We start from the raw sequence: 20,957 nt of genomic DNA, 5'->3' as shown, positions 1-20,957 counted from the left end.
TAAAAGTGATTGTGGCATATTAGCTCCCCTTTAATACTAATTCTCAGTATTGTGTGACTTTTCATATACTAGTTCTGAAGCAATATAATGAAAGCAGTAAGTTAGTTCAGTGATTTTTACAAGCACGCTTCCCATGATGCCCTGGGCCAGCAGTGTTGATCCATGCGTTCAGATGTGTATGTTGAGCCGGTCTCACACTGAAGCCTCTGTTTGCCGCCGTGCGCCTCGCTGAACACGTCTCTGGGAACTTTCATGCTGTTGAAAGGCAGGTTAACTAGCTCAGTGAGCGTGAGTCTGGGAATCAACCCGTATTGTGCTCTGCTTGTTTTCTGTGATGGGTGTGTGTGTGTGGGTGTTTGCATAAGATGGAAAAGAAGAAAGATGTTCGCATGAGGGTGTTCAAATAAAGCAACTGTTTCGGTGACAATGCATGTCCTTTGAAATAGGCCTGTGCTCAACTGTTGACCTTCCTATCAGGTTTTCCTGCAATTATGTATCGCATGAATTAAATTTGATTTCATAAATTTTTTATTATGATCTTTAGACTGAATTGAATTATGATTTTGTACGGGAGTGCAGCCATCTACTCAATATCTAATCAATTACCAGATGAATACAACATATTACTGAAATCTACAGTTCTATGTTGATGTCTGGGGGATTTGAGTATTCAAGTGCAGAAATTAAATAGGATGTAAGTTTGACACCCAGTGGTTGAACTAGGTATTGCACCCCTGAATCAAAACACATTTTCACTCGGCTCCTCCTCTGACAGCGTGGATTTATTTTTTATATATATATATAATAAAATATAATGTATTATTGTCGTAGATTATTAAAGACTCAAACCCCTCACTGCTCGACAGCTGCACCGTCAGCAAACCTCCTAATTCTTGCAGCACGAGGACTTTATGATTGTTTATGAGCGTTAAAAGTGGCTGATCTGTTCTGCGAAATATTTGACTGCGTGTCACTGCATCCTTAACAACTAAAACTATATAACTAAAGAGATCTCCACTGTGCTGAAGGAAAGCGCTTACTGAACAGCGCATCATCAATGACGTAAGCGTGCTCAGGTACAAATGCAACATGAGTACGGGTCATCGTGGGAGATGGGAGAGGGGACAAGCGTGCTTTGGCCAGGTTCATGGCAACTGTACATAGTGTGAGTACCCCCCCCCCCCCCCAGTGCAAGCCAACACATATCAGTGATTCAGCATCTACATTTAATAACCTTAAAGAGGTTTAATGTGTATTAATGAGATTTTAAACCTTACCATTTTGCTGGAGTGCAGTGAGTGCACTATTCTGCGCCTCTGAATGGCTGTGTTTAGATTTGTGTCGTGTTTTGTCTGGTGCAAACAGCCAGATTGCTTATCACTGCGTATCTCGTCACGTAGTGTGTTGTTAGGTGGCAGTGGGCGGGTTAAATAATCAAAACAAAGACAGAGGTTCTGACACGTGATGCACGTTTTCAAAGCAGAATATCTGACTTCAGCATTGTTTTTCAGATAAACAAGAATGTTCACTTAGTATGTTTCTGAAATATCTGCAAACATATGATGGTATTATTATGCTTTAGAAGAGTCAGAAACATACATACAGCTCCTTTAACATAAATGTCTGCATGCGTTAAACTGTTGAATTGTTTACACAGTCACAGGTCTTTAAAACATGATCAAATTTGCATTTTCCATTTTGCAGCTGTGGTGCCTGGTGAGCTATAATCCTGTAAATTCTGCAATGTTGTGTGATGTCAATGCTGAAACAATATATTGTGCGATTATAGTTGAGTTTTAAGGCATAGAACAGAAGCAGGATCAAATTTGACTGAGTTGGTTTGCACTTTCGGCTTTAATGAGACATAATGGTTTTGGCTGGAGAAGTAGTTCCTGTTTCTTCACTGAGACGAGCTGTTTATCTCAGTGTGACCTTCCTTCTGTGTTCGCATGCTTCCTACTTTGTGCTTCCTTTAGAGAAAAACTTTCCACTGGCAGAGGTTTCCCTTTCGCTCATTTATCAGCGCTCAGCCTGACAGGTTTGCTGGAGACTCTTCCTGCTAATGGCCAATTATAGAAAGAAGAGCTGTCGCACATCACAACACTGCTTAAGGACAGGCTTATATAATGGACAGTTGCACTGAATAGCAGATAGCAGTGCATAGTAACACCTTAGCAACCACTAATCAATGCTCTAACATCCATCCAAACAGGGTTGCCAAGTCCAAAAACATTTTCCAGCTCAATGACAACTTGAATGTCGAAAGAAAGAACAGTATACCATTTTACCCTAGTAACTTCTTTGCAGCATGTTTAAAACCACACTAGTGCATTGGAAACACCCCGACAACCACCAGTACATCCATTTCTAGCTATTACCTAGCAACCTCTTTAATACCATTAAAACAGTTGCGTAGCAACACCCTGACAACCACCAGAATGTCTTGTCAACCATTCAGATTGCCATAGAAGCCATATGGTAACACCCTAGTAACTACTTAGCAGCATGTTTAAATCACATTGTGCATCTCAGCAACACCCTGACAATCACCAGTACATCCTTGTCTAGCTACAGCCTAGCAACCTCGTTAATATCATTAATACAACTGCATAGCAACACCCTGATAACCACAAAATACATCCCTGTTTAGCTACTGCCTAGCAACCTCTTTAACATCATTAGAACATCTGCATAGCAACACCCTGACAACCACCAGAATGTCCTGTCAATCATTCACATTGTCATAGAAACCACATGACAACTCCCTAGAAACATCTTAGCAGCATATTTAAACCCACATTGTTTAGCTTAGCAACACCCTGACAACCACCAGCACATCCATGTCTAGCTACTGCCTAGCAACCTCTTTAACATCATTAGAACAGTTGCATAGCAACACCCTGACAACCACCAGAATGTCCTGTCAATCATTCCGAATGCCATAGAAACCACATAGCAACAGCCTAGTAACTTTTTTAGCAGAATGTTTAAAACCATGTTGTGTACGTTAGCAACGCCCTGACAACCACAAGTACATCCATGTCTAGCTACTGCCTAGCAACCTCTTTAACATCATTAGAACAGCTGCATGGCAATACCCTGACAACCACCAGAATGTCCTGTCAATCATTCCGAATGCCATAGAAACCACATAGCAACACCCTAGTAAGTAGTAACATCTTAGCAGCATATTTAAACCCACATTGTGTATCTAAGCAGCACCCTGACAACCACAGTACATCTATGTCTAGCTACTGCCTAGCAACCTCTTTAACATCATTAGAACATCTGTATAGCAACACCCTGACAACCACCAGAATGTCCTGACAATCATTCTGAGTGCCATAGAAACCACATAGCAACAACCTAGTAACTTTTTAGCAGAATGTTTAAAACCACGTTGTGTACCATAGCAACACCCTGACAACCACAAGTACATCCATGTCTAGCTACTGCCTAGCAAACTATTTAATATCATTAAAATAGCCACATAGCAACGCCCTGACAAATAAAAGTACATCCATGTCTAGCTACTGCCTAGCAACCTCTTTAATATCATTAGAATAGCCACATAGCAACACCCTGACAACAACCACCAGAATTTCCTGTCAATCATTCATATTGCCATAGAAACAACATGGCAACTCCCTAGGAACATCTTAGCAGCATATTTAAAACCACATTGTGCATTCATGCCTAGCTACTCATGTCTTTATACCATTAGACGGTCTGCATAGCAACACCCTGGCAACCACCAGAATGTCCTGTCAATCATTTAGATAGCAACTGCCTGGCAACTTGTTTCCCTTCATATGCAGGAACTAAACGGCTTATAAATAATAAACAGAAATGCTCCATTGGTGATTTGTAGTATACCATCTTCACCCTATAGATGTATAGTGTCGACTGTTGAGCGGAAATGAGATTGCAGCTGACAGGATTCATGGGAACCTGATCTTGCCTGCCTTTATGTTTGTCTGTTCTCCTTGGGGAAAGCCGACGTGTTCTTCGGAGACTTATGAAAACAGCTCTGAGATCAGTGAACAGAAGCTGGAGTGTGAGAAAGAAAACCTGTTGAACCAGTAACCGCTGGAGTTAATACATGTCATGTGCCTTTAAACCAGGTCGAGATGCAAACTCTACCCAGCAACAGGGGAAACTCTCCTGCCGCTTCTTTAATAATTCCTGCGGTTTTCTGAGACGTGCTGTTAAAAATGGCTGAGCTAAAGATAGCAGACGGTGGATGGAAGATAATGAGTGTTCATCATGTCTCTGTAAGTGGGCTTTAATGGCTCTGTGAATGAGCTCTTCATGCCAGTACATTCAACCCGGCCCTTTGCATTGGCATTGTTCCTGTAATTAAAGGGATAGTTCACCCCAAAATTTAAATCATGACTTTATTTATTCACGCTACACCATCCTGGGGACATTCGGCATGCTATATTCAGTGGTGTAAAGTAAGAAATTACAAATACTCAAACTACTGTAAATGAGTAGTTTTCTCAGGAGTTGTAATTTACTAAGAGAAGTTTCCTAAACTAATTTCAAGAGGAGCAAGTGATATGATTGAGCACGTCTGGCCACTCATCTGTAATCAGTAATAATTCAATCAGAGTGATCCTAGTTTACTATAAATGGAACGTTTTCTTCCTACTGTTCTATCTTCGTTTAAAAGAATCCCCCCTTCCACCCCATCTCCTCCTTTTCCTCCCTTTTCTAAAGGGGGAGCTCTCGAGACCTACCTGATCTCGGATCTCCTGATATGCTTATCGAACGGGCGGGAGCCCTGGGCTCAAATATCTCAGAGCTCAGGGTTCTCTCCCGGGACAGCATGCCAAACCTGCTTTATACCCCAAGCATATCTATGTGGGAACTCTTGAAGTAGCTTTAGAAATGTGTACTTTTACTTGACCTTGAGTGCATCTTTAATGTAGGGTTGGGCGATGTTGACCAATTTGATGAGACGAGAGTTCATTTGGACTTCACTGTAATTGGTATTGTGATTGATAACTTCCTTAATATTATTATGAGGAAATAATAACAAGTAAAAATGCTAGGGCGCTCGACAGTTTTGGTCGCATATGCACCTGAAATTTTATGTATGCGACCTAAAAATATATTTGGAAGAATTTGAACGAGTGCATAAATTGTTGTACAACCTGTTTTCACTGCAAAATCCTCACCGCGTGCGCGGATTTAGGAGACATTTCTGCAGAATGCCGCTTTGCACCTAAAAACGCCAAACTCATCGCTCGGGAACAGATTAAAACAGTTGTTATGTGAACGTGCTGAAGTTAAAAAAGCCAGCAATGCTTGCCCCGCCTTTGTGCTCTTCTTATTGGCCCACTGCTCTTGAACTGAACGCGAATGGGTTGGTTAATATCAGCTGTCAATCACTCAGTCAACGCCTTCAGCCTTCAGATGACAGGAGCTACAAATGCGAGAACATAAAGCGCTGAAGATGTGAATGTAAACAACACTGACAGATTTAGTTTTAGAAACCACCTAAAGTTACTAATAATGCCACAACTTGTTAGTGATCATGTGCTGATTGTCAATCCACCTTTTACACTTTTCCAAGAGTGGATAAAAGACTTCCAGTGGATTAGGATGTTATATCGACGTTGGATTTTGGTCACTTTCTAACACAACCTAAAATCAACCAAATATCAACGTCATTTGACAACGTTATTGGACATCAAAAAAACATTGTCCTCAGATGCTGGCTAGACTTGAATTTTGGTCACCTGACATCACAATCTAAATCTAGCCTAATATTAATGTCTTATGATGTTGTGTGCCTGCTGGGCAATCACTAGATGCACTACAGAATGTTACGTTTACACACATCCATAAAGTACATGTAAACGCATCAGCTTTTAACAGCGTAATACTCACTACTCTTGAGTACCTTTGGTTTTTGGTGGTGGGCATATATACTTTGAGAGCCTTCATGACTGATATAATCAAATATGCAGTTTTCCACTAAGGTAACCCGGGTGCTGAAATATAATTGGCTAAACTAGCAGTGGGCGGGTTAAAAGAACCAAAACGAAGACAGACGTTCTGGCACGTGATGCACATTTTCAAAGCAGAATATCTGACTTTAGCATTGTTTTCAGATAAACAAGAATGTTTAAACTGAGCATGTTTCTGAATATTTGCAAACATATGATGGTATTATTATGCTTTAATTCAATTTAATTCACCTTTGTTTGTATAGCGCTTATACAATGTAGATTGTGTCAAAGCAGCTTCACATAAAAGGTCACAGTAAATAGGAACAGTGTAGTTCAGTTTGTAGTGTTTAAGTTCAGTTCAGTTTAGCTCAGTTCAGTGTGGTTTAATAATCACTACTGAGAGTCCAAACACTGAAGAGCAAATCCAACGATGTGCAGCTCTACAGATCCCGAACCATGCAAGCTAGAGGCGACAGCGAAGAGGGAAAAAAAACTTCACTAATTGACGAAGTGAAGAATTCAAAAACCTTGAGAGAAACCAGGCTCAGTTGGGCACGACCATTTTAATTTCTCCGCTGGCCAAACGTCTTGTGCAGAGCTGCAGTCTCAGTGGCGGAGGCTGGAAGCTGGCCTCAGCGAAGACTCGTCTGTCTCTGGAGCGTCACAGAAATCAGTCTCAAGTTCTCCACTCTTCCATGACCACCACAGTAGCTGCTCAGGATTCGGCCAGGTCCAGGATATGGAAACCTTGGGATCATCTCGTCATTGGTCTTGGATCGAATCAGTGACTCTGCATAGTCTGAGGGCCTCGGGAAGAGTATCCCCAGGTGGAAATGGAGAATTTAGAAGAGTCAAAAACCTATATACAGCACCGTTAATATACATAACCTCCAAATCTAAAGAGTTATCGGTTATTAGTATCGGTCGAGAACATCCATATCAGTGCATACCTGAAGTATACATCAATGGAAAGATTATTTATTCAGCTTTAGGTTGATGTAGAAATCTCAGTTAGAAAATACACTTAGGTTTTGTTGTTCAGAGTCACAAACTGACCCTGTCAAATGTTCAATTTTTGAGTGAACTATCCCTGTAATGTGACTTCGTTATGGTTGAACAGCAGCAGATATTCACACCTAAATCTGTGGTTTCTGAAGCGGTGGGTTTTGGGTGGGTAATGAAACTGCCAGTGCAGGGGATTAAATGTCCCCGAGGAGCCGCTTCTCAATTCCTCATTGAGTTGAAATGTGTGTAAGCAGTAACGCTGGCCCGGGACGGGGAAGAATGGGCCTCTTTATTGCGCTGTTCGTGCCCTGCTGTGCTTTCTCCATCCCTTCACTCACTTCTCCAGTTTACTGACTCTATTATTCCTGTTCTAGTTCTTTCTGTGAAGCCTCTTTTACCTTCGTCAGTCATTGTTACCGATACCTGACCGTATTGTTGCTTGATATGCCCAGTTGGCTGGTTGTTGGCTGAAGTGTTAGCAAAAAAAGCCTTGTTTATAAAACTTGATTCTCATTGGTTGACCCACATTTAAAGCTATTAAAATACTCTACAAATATACACCTGTGACTGTTGCTTGGCATTCATTCCCCTATCAATATTGAGCCAAAGAAACCTTTCTGTGGATTTGGATTAACCATTTTATGAAAGCAATACACAATGTAAAGCTGTGGTTTACTGTGAATTTACAACACCATTACGCTGTTATAAGTTTACAGTAAATCACCGCTTCATTCATTCATTCATTCATTCATTCATTTATTAATTAATTTTCCTTTGGATTAGTCCCTTATTTTTTAGGGGTTGCCACAGTGGAATGAATCGCCAACTATTCCAGCACACATTCATTTTCCCTCAGTTTAGTTCCTTTAGGGCCTACTCACACTATGCTGTCCGAACCGTGCCCAGGCCCGTTTCCCGGATTGTTTGAGAAGTGTGAGTGCTCTGAATCGGGCTCAGGCGTGGTTCAGTTGGCCGGCCCTGGCCCAATTGGAAGAGGTGTGCCAGAGCGTGGTTCACTTGGGCTCAAAGTGCGCCTGAGCCCGAAACTGAAGACGAGACGTGACTACGGTAATGGGTTCATATGGATTTATTAATCATTCTTGCTGTTCAATGAACACAAACTGTCGTAGATTATTAAAGCCTCCCCACATTTGTTGCAATGCCAGTTATAATGTAGTTAAAATATAAGACACCTTGTTTATCTTTCATCCTCTATATATATCGCTGTTCTCTCCATCACCCAGTAGAAGTGAATCAATATCCGAGTGAGATTTTCCTCCTCGTCTTTAATCTCGGGAAAGCTCCAGTGGTGTGTTTGTTACACTGAACATCCGCTGATAAGCCTTGTAAACGTCTGATAAGCTCCATTGATGAGCTGTATCCTCATCAAAGGGATAGTTGCTTCTGTTGAACACGAAAGAAGATTTTTTAAAGAAAGCTAAATTCCTGTAACCATTGACTTTCATATTAAGTCAAATAAATGGAAGTCGATGGTTACAGATTTTCAGATTTGTCCAGAATTTCTGCTTTTGTGTTCAACAGAGGAAAGAAAGAAAGTTAAACCGGTTTGGAACAATTCGAGGGTGAGTAAATGATGACAGAAGTTTCAGTTTTGGGTGAACTGTCCCTTTAAGTTCAGGTTCAGGTGTAGGTTTAGGAACAATACCTTCTTATTACCCAGTCCATGTTATAAATAAATACCATTTAAGGCTGCACGATACTGGCAAAATATGTGATATGCAATATTGTTGTTGAGTTTTATTGAATTTTTTTGTTTTATTGAATTTTTTTGTTTTAATTATTTATTTATTTATATTAATTTATTTTTATTTTTTATATTATATTCAATATTTTAAATGCAATGTTGTTGAGTTTGATTTAATTTTTTCATTTTATTGATTTATTTTATTTTATTTATTTGTATTTGTATTTTATTTTTTATTTTATATGCAATATTGTTGCATTTTATTTTAGATTTTATTTTATTGTATTTTTTATTTTATTTTCTTTATTTGTATTTTATTAATTTAATTTTTATTTTATATGCAATATTGTTGTTGAGTTTTATTTAATTTTATAAAAAAATTTTATTTGATTGTATGTTTTATTTAATTTTATTTAATTTAATTTTTTATTTTATATACAATATTGTTGTTGAGTTTAATGTTATTTTATTGTATTTTTTGTTTTATTTTATTTATTTATTTATGTATTTTATTTTATATGCAAAATGTTATATGCAATATTGTTGAGTTTTGTTTTATTTTATATTTTATTTTATTTTAAAATATTTGTTTTATTTTATTTTATATTTTATTTTAATTTATAATATTTGTTTTATTTTATGTTTTATTTTATTTTATAATATTTGTTTTATTTTATTTTATTTTTATATTTTATTTTATTTTAAAATATTTGTTTTATTTTATTTTATATTTTATTTTAATTTAAAATATTTGTTTTTATTTTATTTTATGTTTTATTTTATAATATTTGTTTTATTTTATTTAATTTAATTTTTATGCAATATTGTTGTTGAGTTTTATTTGATATTTTATTGTATTTTTTTGTTGTATTTTATTTTATTTTTAATATGCAATATTTTATATGCAATGCTGTTGAGTTTTTAGTTAATGCTATTTCTCACCATATAGCTAACTTGCAAAATGCTATTTAATCAGCAGCTACATTTTTTTATTTATGTTATGATCATACTAAAATAAACAGGTTATATATCTTCTTTCCTGAGCTAATTAAATAAAACCTATTTTAGGTGCAAACATTTAGACTTTAAAACACAAGGAATGTCTGAAACTCGGCGGAAATTCTCATTATTATTGGCCATTGTCATTTTCCTCTCGTATCTCCTATTATTAGTGTTTATGTTTAGCTAACAGCACCTACTGAAGAGGCGGAGCTAAAGATAGTAAAGGCCTCATCTGATAGGTCAGAGTTGAATAAACAGACTATATATAATGCAGCACACAAATGCTTGACACATAAAATGAACTTAATTTATTGCACTTCACTGCGATATGGATATTGCGTATATAGTATCGTAATAATAATAATGTTTTAATATGTTTTCATATGTTTTTAATATTGCATTGAATTGCATTACTATTGAGTTGTAAAAGGAAGTGCTACACATATAGTTCTCTAAATAAGATCTAGTCAGGTCTGCAGATCCAGTGCATTATTGCCTTGTTCAGATGTAAACACAGGAGACCCTCATATACTGGTCCACCTGTTCAGACGCGTCTCTCTGGAATTCTGTGGGAATCAGATGAAAGCGTCTGGATCTGAGGAGCCATCAGGGCTGGAATCTGCTGTGTAGTTTTACTCCTATCATTAGTCGAGTGTGGAGGCTTGGTTATAGGACACAATAAAACACCTCAACATGTATAGCTGATGTGTTTACTTATTTTATTGCAGTGCTGGAGACATTTACAGAATGGGAAGATCTCTGATTTTACATCTTGAAATTCTGACTTCATTTGTTTTTATTTTTGAGTTTGCATCCCACAATCCTGACCAGTAATCAGTTTTTGTTCTTAAATTGCACTTATAATTAACGTAATTAATGAATCCTCTTATTTTTTGTGCTTTCAGTCATTGGATTCATACATTGAATTATATACTGAGAAAGAAAACACTGAGCTCACATCTTTGCATTATAATTCTGATAATTTCCCATGTTTGATGAAAGGTTGTGTTCGAACGTGCTTCAGATCGTACAGTATTTCCCGATCGTTGAAGAACACAAGCTTATAATCCAGAGCTCCATCTCATTCTTTAGATTCAAATCCCTGGATTTAATGCCGCTAAAGCCTTCCTAATGATTTTCTAAATCCATAAACGCTGCGTTTTACAGTGCTGAGAGGAGATGGAGGGTCTTTTGTTTGATTTTAAGCTGTTAAAACAGGATTGAGCACATTGTTGAGTTCAGGATGGTTGATGGATGAGACACATCCTCATGTCCATCTGGATATCTGCTGCATTTGAGTTTTTTTTTATTCTTTAAAAATTACATTGCATTTTTGTATTGCTCTTTTGTTTATTACGTTTAATAACATTGCATTATTTTACTCTGTTGCATGACTTAGCATTTTTCAAAACAAATTTGTGCAATGTTTTTTATTTTATTGCATTGAACATTTTGTCGCATTTCATTCCATCCACTGCATTGCATTACAGCATCTTATTTTATTGCTTTGCATTTTAATACTTTTCTTGCAAAACAATAATTTAGTTTGATTTAATTTGATGACATTATTTTGACTTTATTGCGTTATAACCATAGACTGTAAAATATATGGACGTAGCATCCGTGACGTCACCCATAGGTTTCTGAACACTGCAAAAGAAGCTACAAGTAGGCGCAGCCAACCGTCGCCATTTTGTTCGCGCGTTATCGCACCCACGGCGGGATACCAAACAAGGGCAAAGAGGCGGAGAGTGGGCGGAGCTACATACACCTGCTGGCACTTTGCTTAGACCTGGCAGACAGACTTTACTTTGGGAGAAACGCTTAATACTTTATTACCTGCCACTCGTTTGTGTTCTGACCACATGTGCTTGGCTGTACACTATATGAGTAAAGTGTTTAGACTTTTAAAAACACTGTAGTTATACATTGAGCCTCTAAACATTGTTCTTATGACGGTTTTCTACAGGAGGAAACGCGAATTACTTCCAAACACTTCAGATATAGTGTGTGTTAGTAAATGCAAGACTATTGATGAACTCCAGCATAACACTGTATGACAACGCTTCAGATGACTGATCTAGAGCCTACAGCGGATCAATCTGTCACATTCTGGAGTGCTTTACGGGTCTAAAGAAAAATATTAATGATAAATGATCTTAAATAAAACAAATACATTTATAGAGATGGTATACAAGTATATAACTTTACTCACATGGGAAACGGAGGCCACATTAATGGTTTGTGAGCACAATTAAGTGCACACAGCATCCCATATCATCTGATAATTGTAAGAAATAAGTCCAAAAGGCAGCTGACTGTGTAAAGCCACATAAAACAACACAAAAATACGATGAATATGCCGAGATCAGTGGCTAATCTGCCGGATTCAGCTAAGGTGAAGTGACGGCGACCAGCGAGACCTAGCTGTCACTCAAGTGGCCACGCCCTTAATTATGCAAACTTAATATAACCTTATATAAAGGAAATGGATGAGTTATAAAAAAATTCACCCCCCTCACAGTTGTCATGGAGGGTAATAATAGCTATATAAACCAAAATCGTTCTTTGTACCAGGCTGTAAACACCTTTTTTTCTGCTGTAAAGTTGGCCATTCTAACAGCTCAATTGCGACTTGCTCTATTATGGAGCCAGGACTAGCGGAATTTTGAGGAATTGCAGTTTCAGTTACTTCCGTATTGGCTTCCCGAGGGAGAGCGGGAGGTTGCCGCTTGGTTTTAATGCATTTTATTGCATTGCATTTTGTTTCATAGCATATATTTGTAGAATGTTTTATTTTTAGCATTGCACTTTTTTAATATATTGCATTTGGTCACATTTGGCTATTTTAGTGCTTTATGTTTTGTGTTATTGTTTTGCATCTTTGTATCAGATTTGACAACATTCTGTTTTTATTTATTGATTGATTTAATTCTACTTTATTTTATGGCATTTCGGTTTAATTATTAATTAGTGCGTCCTTCATATATAGTGAACATAGAAATGCAAAAAGCTGTTAAACATTTTATGAGCAAGTTTAAAAGGAAAGTTCACCCTAAAATGAAAATTCTCCCACCGTTTACTCTCCCTTTACTCATTAGATTAGATTAGATTCAATTTATTCTCATCACACATGTACAAGTACAAGGCAACGAAAATGCAGGTATTCGTTTGGATAGCAGGGCACAGAGAGCCTCAGAGATCGAATAAGACAAAGACAAGAGGAGCTAGCGAGGAGAGATATGGGACGACCCACAAAGTGCGACCGCCTTCGCCGAGAGCCAAAGAAATATCAAACAAACATTATAAACCATTATTAGATGCTTTCTGATTAAAAACAAAAGAAGATATTTAGAAAAATGCTTGAAACTTGTAACCATTGACTTCCATGGTCTTTGTTATTCCTACTATGAAAGTCAATGAGGTTTTTAACTTTCTTCAAAAGATCTTCTTCAGTGTTCAACAGAAGAAAGAAACTCATAAATGTTTAGAACCACTTGAGGGAGAGTGAATAGTAAGTACATTTTCATTTTTGCGTGAGCTTTAATATAATAGCATCTGTTTTATGTCCAGGTATGGGTTTCTCAGAGACAACGTTCATACTTTTTTAATCTTTTGTTTTTAATGCATTGCAGTTACTTTTGCATTTCCAAACGTGTCTGTCTTGTTTACATTTACATTTAGTCATTTAGCAGACGCTTTTATCCAAAGCGACTTACAAATGAGGACAAGGAAGCAATTTACACAACTATAAGAGCAGCAGTGAACAAGTGCTATAGACAAGTTTCAGGTGTGTAAAGTCTAAGAAACAAAGCATTAGTAATGTAAGTTTTTTTTTTTGAGAGAGTACAGTTAGTGGTATAGCCAGAGAGGCAGTTGCAGATTAGGAGGGAAAGTGGAGACTAAATAGTTGAGTTTTTAGTCGATTCTTGAAGACAGCAAGTGACTCTGCTGTTCTGATGTAGTTAGGGAGTTCATTCCACCAACTGGGCAGATTGAATGTGAGAGTTCGGGAAAGTGATTTCTTCCCTCTTTGGGATGGAACCACGAGGCGACGTTCATTCACAGAACGCAAGTTTCTGGAGGGCACATATATCTGCAGAAGTGAGAGCAGATAAGACGGAGCAAAGCCAGATGTCGCTTTGTAAGCAAACATCAGAGCTTTGAATTTGATGCGAGCAGCAACTGGCAGCCAGTGCAAACGGGTGAGTAGCGGAGTGACATGTGCTCTTTTGGGTTCATCAAAGACCACACGTGCTGCTGCGTTCTGAAGCAGCTGAAGAGGATGATTTGATTTGTGCAGTTCACTTCGTCTCCAGTTGTCCAGTTTAGATCAGCTCATAATAACTAACAGTGTTTGTGTGGATAATTCTCAGCCATGCAGAACGCGAGTGTGACTGTGTGTGAGAATCAGCCGTAGCTGCATAAGTTAGTTTACTGCAGAAATACACATTTCAGGAATCATAAATCATCCATGGCCTTTTCCAGAGCAGCACAAGCTTGAAATTCCAGCTGCAAGAAGAAAAAGCGTGTCAGCTTCTGGTGCAGCCTTACACTGTGTCCTAACTACATTGAACGCGGCACTGAAACGTATGATGAAATGTTATAACTTTATTTTGTCTTACCATCTCCAACGGCAACCCACCAAATTTCTATTTTAGAAACCGTCTCCATTTCTTCGACGTCATTGCAAAGCAACAGCATATAATACAATGACAATGATCACCTCAGGTACTGATTATGTGCGTTATTCAGTATTAAATGCTACCAATGTGAGTTTAAACATCAATTTACATGACATTTAGTGCCATACTGAAAGCAGCAGCAGATTCATCTCAGATCTCGGAAATTAAATAGCTAGCAAGCGATTTGAAAAAGAAAGTGAGTGTAAACCAACAACATCAGTCACTCAGTAGCCTATTGATAATGTTCAATTGGTTTAATATGCAGTAATTAGATTATAACCCTTGGCATTTTCTCAGGAGAGCATTGGCTGGTATTTAAATGTTCTGTTGTGTTTGGTCCAGACAGACAAATTGCTGGAATCTTGTCCGGTTGCGTGTTACAGGGCTGAGCTCAGTGTTTTGAATTGGGTTTCTCCACATGTTTGACGTGTTTGTCCTCTTTTGCTTGTGCTGTCAGGTGGGTTTGCAGCAGTATGGTGGAGCCTGAGGAGCGGCCCTCGGTGGCGGGGCAGAGACTCGGGGCGCCTGAGAGCCTGGGCATCAGCACACTGGAGCCCGGACAGCGGCCCCCCACCATGCCCCCCGGCAGACAGATCTCCATCCGCGTCCAGATGCTGGACGACACTCAGGAAGTCTTCGAGGTCTCGGTAAGGCAGCGCTGGATTTCTACTGTTGCTTTGGTGAAATTGGTCAAACTTCATTTCGATTTATTTATTTATTTGTTTGTTTTTTCAGTGCAATTTTTATTTTATTGCACTTTATTTTGTTTAATTGCATTTAGTTTTATTCTAATGCATTGCATGGTGTTGGGTTGTGTTGTATTTTATTGAATTATTATAAATTAGATTCTATTTATTTAGCTTTATTGCATCACACTTCATTGTTTAATTGATTTAATTTTTTACATTACACTGTTTTATTTCATTGTATTGCATTTAAGTTTATTGCATTGCTTTTCTTAATTTTATTTCACCTCATTTTATTGCAGTTACTTTAACTTCATTGCATTGCAGTTTGTTGTGTTTTGTCTTTTATTGATTTTTATTTTATTTTATTTTATTTTATTTTGTTTTGTTTTGTTTAATTTAATTTAATTTAATTTAATTTAATTTAATTTAATTTAATTTAATTTAATTTTATTTTATTTTATTTTATTTTATTTTGTTTAATTTAATTTTATTTATTTTTATTTAGTTTTATTTTATTTAGTTTTATTTTATTTTATTTTATTTTATTTTATTTTATTTTATTTTATTTTATTTTATTTTATTTTATTTTATTTTATTTTATTTAGTTTAGTTTTACTTTATTTTATTTTGTTTTATTTTATTTTATTTTATTTTATTTTATTTAGTTTAGTTTAATTTTATTTAATTTAGTTTTGTTTTTTATTTTATTTTATTTTATTTTATTTTATTTTATTTTATTTAGTTTAGTTTAGTTTTATTTTATTTAGTTTAGTTTTATTTTATTTTATTTTATTTTATTTTATTTTATTAGTTTTATTTTATTTTATTTTATTTTATTTCGTTTAATTTTATTTTATTTAGTTTAGTTTAGTTTAGTTTAGTTGTATTTTATTTTATTTTATTTTATTTTATTTTATTTTATTTTATTTTATTTTATTTGGTTTTATTTTGTTCCATTGTATTTTGTTTAATTTATTTATGTTGGGTTGTGTTGTATTTTATTGTATTTTTAATTATTAATTCAATAAATTATTCTATAGCATTTTGCTTTATTGCATCACACTTCATTTTTAATTGATTTAATTTTATTACATTGCACTGTGTTTCATTTCCCTTTTTTGATTGCACTGCATTTTATTGCACATAAATTAATTTATTGCTTTGAATGTTTAACATTTTATTTCACTTCATTTTATTGCATTTTATTCTTGATTGATTTAAAAAAAATGATTTCATTCTATTTGTTTTATTTTATTGCATTGCATGTTGTTTTATTGCACGGCACTTCATTGTTTAATTTATTTAGATTTATAGCATTGCACTGCATTTTATTTTATTGCACTGAATTTTATGGCAAGTAGTTTTACTTATTGCATTGCATTTTTAATTTTTATTCCACTGCATTTTATTCCAGTTTGTTTTACTTTATTACTTTGCACTATGCTGAGTTGTGTTGCATTATATAGAATGTTTAGTTATTTATTCAATACATTATTCCATTGCATTTTGCTTTATTGCATCACACTTCATTGTTTAATTGATTTAATTTTATTACATTGCACTGTTTCATTTCATTTTATTGCATCGCATTTTACTGCATTTAAATGTATGTATTGCATTGCACTTTTTAAATTAGATTTCACCTCATTTTATTGCAGTTTTACTTTTGATTGATTCTTTTTAAATTGTATTTTTTAATGTATTAATTTTATTTCATTGCATTTTGTTTTATTGCAATGCACTTCATTGCTTAATTTATTTAGATTTACTGCATTGCATTTTATTTTATTGCGTTGCATTTTTTTTGTGCTATTGCACTGAATTTTATCACAGGTAGTTTTATTTATTGCATTGCATTTTAATATTTTATTTCACTGCGTTTTATTCCAGTTTGTTTTACTTTATTACTTTGCACTATATTGGGTTGAGTTGCATTTTATAGAATTTTTCAATTGTATTGCGTTTTGCTTTATTGCTTTATTTATTTTATTATATTGCATTACACTATCATTTCTATTTAATTTTACTTCACTGCATTTTATTGCAGTTTATTTGACTTTTTGTGTTGGGTTTTATTGATTAGTTTTTAAATTCTATTGTATTTAGTGCTGCATTGCTTAACTAATTTTATTTGATTACATTTTAATTTATAACACTGCATTTAATTTAAATTGTATTTTATTTAGTTTGATCACATTGCATCTCTGTTATTCTAAAAAAAAAAACTCTGTTTCAAAATGGAAAGCAGTGGAAAATATAGCAAGCTCATATGTCAACAATATAGCACCCTGCTGTTGTGAATTGCTTATCATTGTCTGCTGCGTACTAATTTGTATAATACTTTTAAGTACAGCATACAGTACGCTAATTTTCCATTTCCAGCACAACCCAGGTTTAATTGTCTGGAAAACCCCTGTGGAAAAACCCAGGATCTAGTTCATACTGAAGCGTCTGCTGCTTTCTCCCTCAAGTTCAGTCTCTTTGTGTTCACTGACCTCCCGTTTGGTCACTTAAGCTCCTCAGGGAATGGTAATGATGTTGAAAAGCTCCGTCTTGTTCACTAATGAGAAAATACCCTCATTGATCGTCACCAAGGGAGCCGTAAGCTCCTCGGGCATGTTAGGTACGTGAAAAAGAAGAAATCTCTTCAGCTTTTAAAAGTAGTCGACAGGCATCTATAGAGTATCCTGCATTTATAACCCAAAACAGTGGTCATATAGATCTCTAATGGCTCTTTTGTGACATATTTGGGGGCGCTTGCAGACACACCCTGCTCTCCGGTCGTGCCCTGGGGGCCTGCTGACAGTCGGGCTCCACCTGATGCTGTTTTAATAGTGAGATAAAGCCCACAGAAGCGTGTCTGTGTCGTGGAAGGCCTGGAGGTGGCCAGTAAATGCTGTCAGTCTGGATTAAATCGATTTTCAGTTTCCCGAGGCGATGCACGATCATTCTGTCCATCCAGATGGACTCAGATCACCTGCAGTTTCATTTATGTTCAGCTGCAGGTTTTGGACAGTTGTGTTGTTTTCCTGTGCTTTGCTTTAATGCTTCTGGAGCTCAGCGTTTGACTTGTTGATGGCTTTATTGAATGCAGATTGTAATTGATTTAGCGCTTGATTGTATTATATTTGGAAACTGAATTCGTGATGGACTTTGTGTGTCGGTCAATTTGAGATCTGCTTTCACTTGCTTATGGAAGATGAAAAATGTACCGTAACTTGTATTAATAGATGTTTGTAAATGGTTTAAGGACGACACGGAGACTCAGTGGTTAGCACTGTTGCCTCACAGCAAGAAGGCCGCTGGTTTGAGTCCCGGGTGGGTCAGTTGGCATTTCTGTGTGGAGTATGCATGTTCTCCCCGTGTTGGTGTGGGTTTCCTCTGGGTGCTCCGATTTCCCCTAAAGTCCAAACACATGCGCTCTAGGGGAATTGGAGGAACTAAATTGGCCGTAGTGTGTGAATGAGTGTTGGGTGTTTCCCAGTACTGGGTTGCTGCTGGAAGGGCATCCGCTGGATAAAACATATGCTGGAAAAATTGACGGTTCATTCCGCAGCGTAAAAAAGGGACTAAGCCGAAGGAAAAATGAGTGAATAATTGATTTCGAATTGCATTTTATTTTTAATTGGAAGTTTTAGTCATTTTGTTGCGTTTTTATTTTGTGTAAGTGATGGAAATGAGCATTTCTGAGTATCATCAATGACTATGTTTACATGGACATCAGTAATCAAATTATTTGCATTAATCTAATTAAGACAATAATAAGATTAAGGCGTTTACATGAGCTGCTTTTTAAATGTCATGATCCTTTTTTACATGTTATAACACATAATTCGATTAACGTCATTGCGTCACCGCGCTATCCACCTTTCCTCTGCCGTTTTATGTAATTTCGGATGTTTCATTTTTAATTTGTTGACTTTAACTGGAGTTTGGCACTTTCTCTTTCATTCAGGAACATTTCATGCATGCCCCCCTGACAAACGAAATATAGGATGCAACTGAACTGCTGGAAGAGTGTAGTTTTAATGGAAGTTCATACCACACGCAGAATGAGAGAAAAATACTCAGCATTTGGCGATGCCGTCTGTGGTCTTCACTGTCTCAGTAGGTGCCGATAATAGTGTCAGACAGCCGTGTGTGTGTATTGACTATCCTCTTGCAAGATGCAGCGAAAAGTCCTACATGACAGTAATAGTTTGATTAAGGTGTTAACATGTCTGTGCTGCACTTCAATAATGTGACTCCGCATACTCCACATGTCTTAATTCAATTTCTCTTTAGTGTCGATTATGACCTTAATCTGATTAAATTAATCAAAAATCACTGTTTACATGGTCGACTCTTAATCAGAGTATTGTCTTAATCACATTAAAATCAGATTATTGGTGTCCATGTAAACGTACTCAATGGTGAACTGTTATTATTGTGGAGAACTGATACAGTTCATTTTTCCTGGATCCTTTGATGTATGGAATGTTCAAAAGAATGCGGCTTCTATTAGAATGTGATTCTTTTTGTTCTTTTTGTAAGATTCTAAATGTCTTCTTTTGATCAGTTTAATGTGTGTGTGTGTGTGTGTGTGTGTGTGTGTGTGTGTGTGTGTGTGTGTGTGTGTGTGTGTGTGTGTGTGTGTGTGTGGAAGTAAAGCGGTGGTTTGTTTGAGAGGGTTTGAAGATTGTAATGTTGTCATCAGCACATTGCTCTGCTCCAGTGTTCAGGATTTCCTGTTTGATTGGATCTCAATAAGGAAATCCCAATAGACCTGGCACAGTTCCTGTTTCCACGTTCACATACAGACCACAAGGTTTATAGGCTTTCATCAGCATGTCATCATATTTTTATTTTATTTATTTTTTTTATTATTTTATTTTAATCTTATTTAATTTAAAAAAAGAAAATTAAATTTTATATTTATTTTAATTTAATTTAGTTGAATTTTTTTATTTTATCTTATTTTATTATTTAATTTAATTTAATTTAATTTTATTTTAATTTAGTTGAATTTTTTAATTTAATTTAATTTAATTAATTTTTTAATTTTATATTTATTTTATTTTATTTTATTTATTTTTATTTGTTTACTGTTGTACTTGTTTTCTTTTATTTCTATTCTTTTTATTTATATTTTTTTTTCGGTTGTATATTATACTTTTTTCTGTTATATTTGTATATATTTTTATGTTTTCTTTTATTCTTTTCTTTTATATTTGTCTTTTTTTCTTAAATTTTTTCTTTTACAATTTTCTTTAATATATATATTCAGTTTAATTGCATTATCTATTATTATATTGTTTATACGATTATTATTATTATTATTATTATTATTATTTTATCATTTTATATTATCATTTATTACTATTTTATTATATTGTTTTTTTCTATTATATTTCTATTATATTAGTTATTGTGTGTGTGTGTGTGTGTGTGTGTGTGTGTATATATATATGTATGTATATATGTGTATATGTATGTATATATATATATATATATATATATATATATATATATATATATATATATATATATATATATATATATATATGTATATATATATATATATATATATATATATATATATATATATATATATATATATATATATATATATATAAATATATAAATTTCGGATTCAATATTTTAATAAATGCTTTTGTTTTGTTTTTTGGTCATATTAGTATCACATTGGTGAACATGGTTTTTATACTCAATGTCTTTTGAGCAACTAAAAGTGCAAAAACTGCACAATTTTAATTGACCCAGGATATTTGAATCTGCATAATTTTGTTTAATGATGCTGTGTGCATGATATTTTAAGCCGTGGAGCTGGAATTACTCATTTAATCCTCTATTTCAGTGCCGTTCTGCCCACAGGACTGAAACTGCTTATTGTCTAAATTGGTTTAATGAG

The 20,957-nt window shown here is 35.3% G+C and overlaps 1 protein-coding gene across 1 annotated transcript in view; it reads left to right on the top strand.

Annotated features, from left to right (window-relative positions):
- farp1 (FERM, RhoGEF (ARHGEF) and pleckstrin domain protein 1 (chondrocyte-derived)) overlaps positions 1-20,957 on the top strand; it is a 118,514-nt gene that overhangs the window by 3,895 nt on the left and 93,662 nt on the right. Inside the window, exon 2 of the mRNA XM_056453920.1 lies at positions 14,815-15,004. Within this exon, the coding sequence (XP_056309895.1) occupies positions 14,831-15,004 (174 nt within the window). The 5' untranslated portion in view covers positions 14,815-14,830. The remainder of the gene's footprint in view (positions 1-14,814; positions 15,005-20,957) is intronic.

Source organism: Danio aesculapii, chromosome 1, assembly GCF_903798145.1.
Source record: "Danio aesculapii chromosome 1, fDanAes4.1, whole genome shotgun sequence".
Taxonomy (NCBI): Eukaryota; Metazoa; Chordata; class Actinopteri; order Cypriniformes; family Danionidae; genus Danio; species Danio aesculapii.
This window is presented reverse-complemented; position numbering and strand designations above follow the sequence as displayed.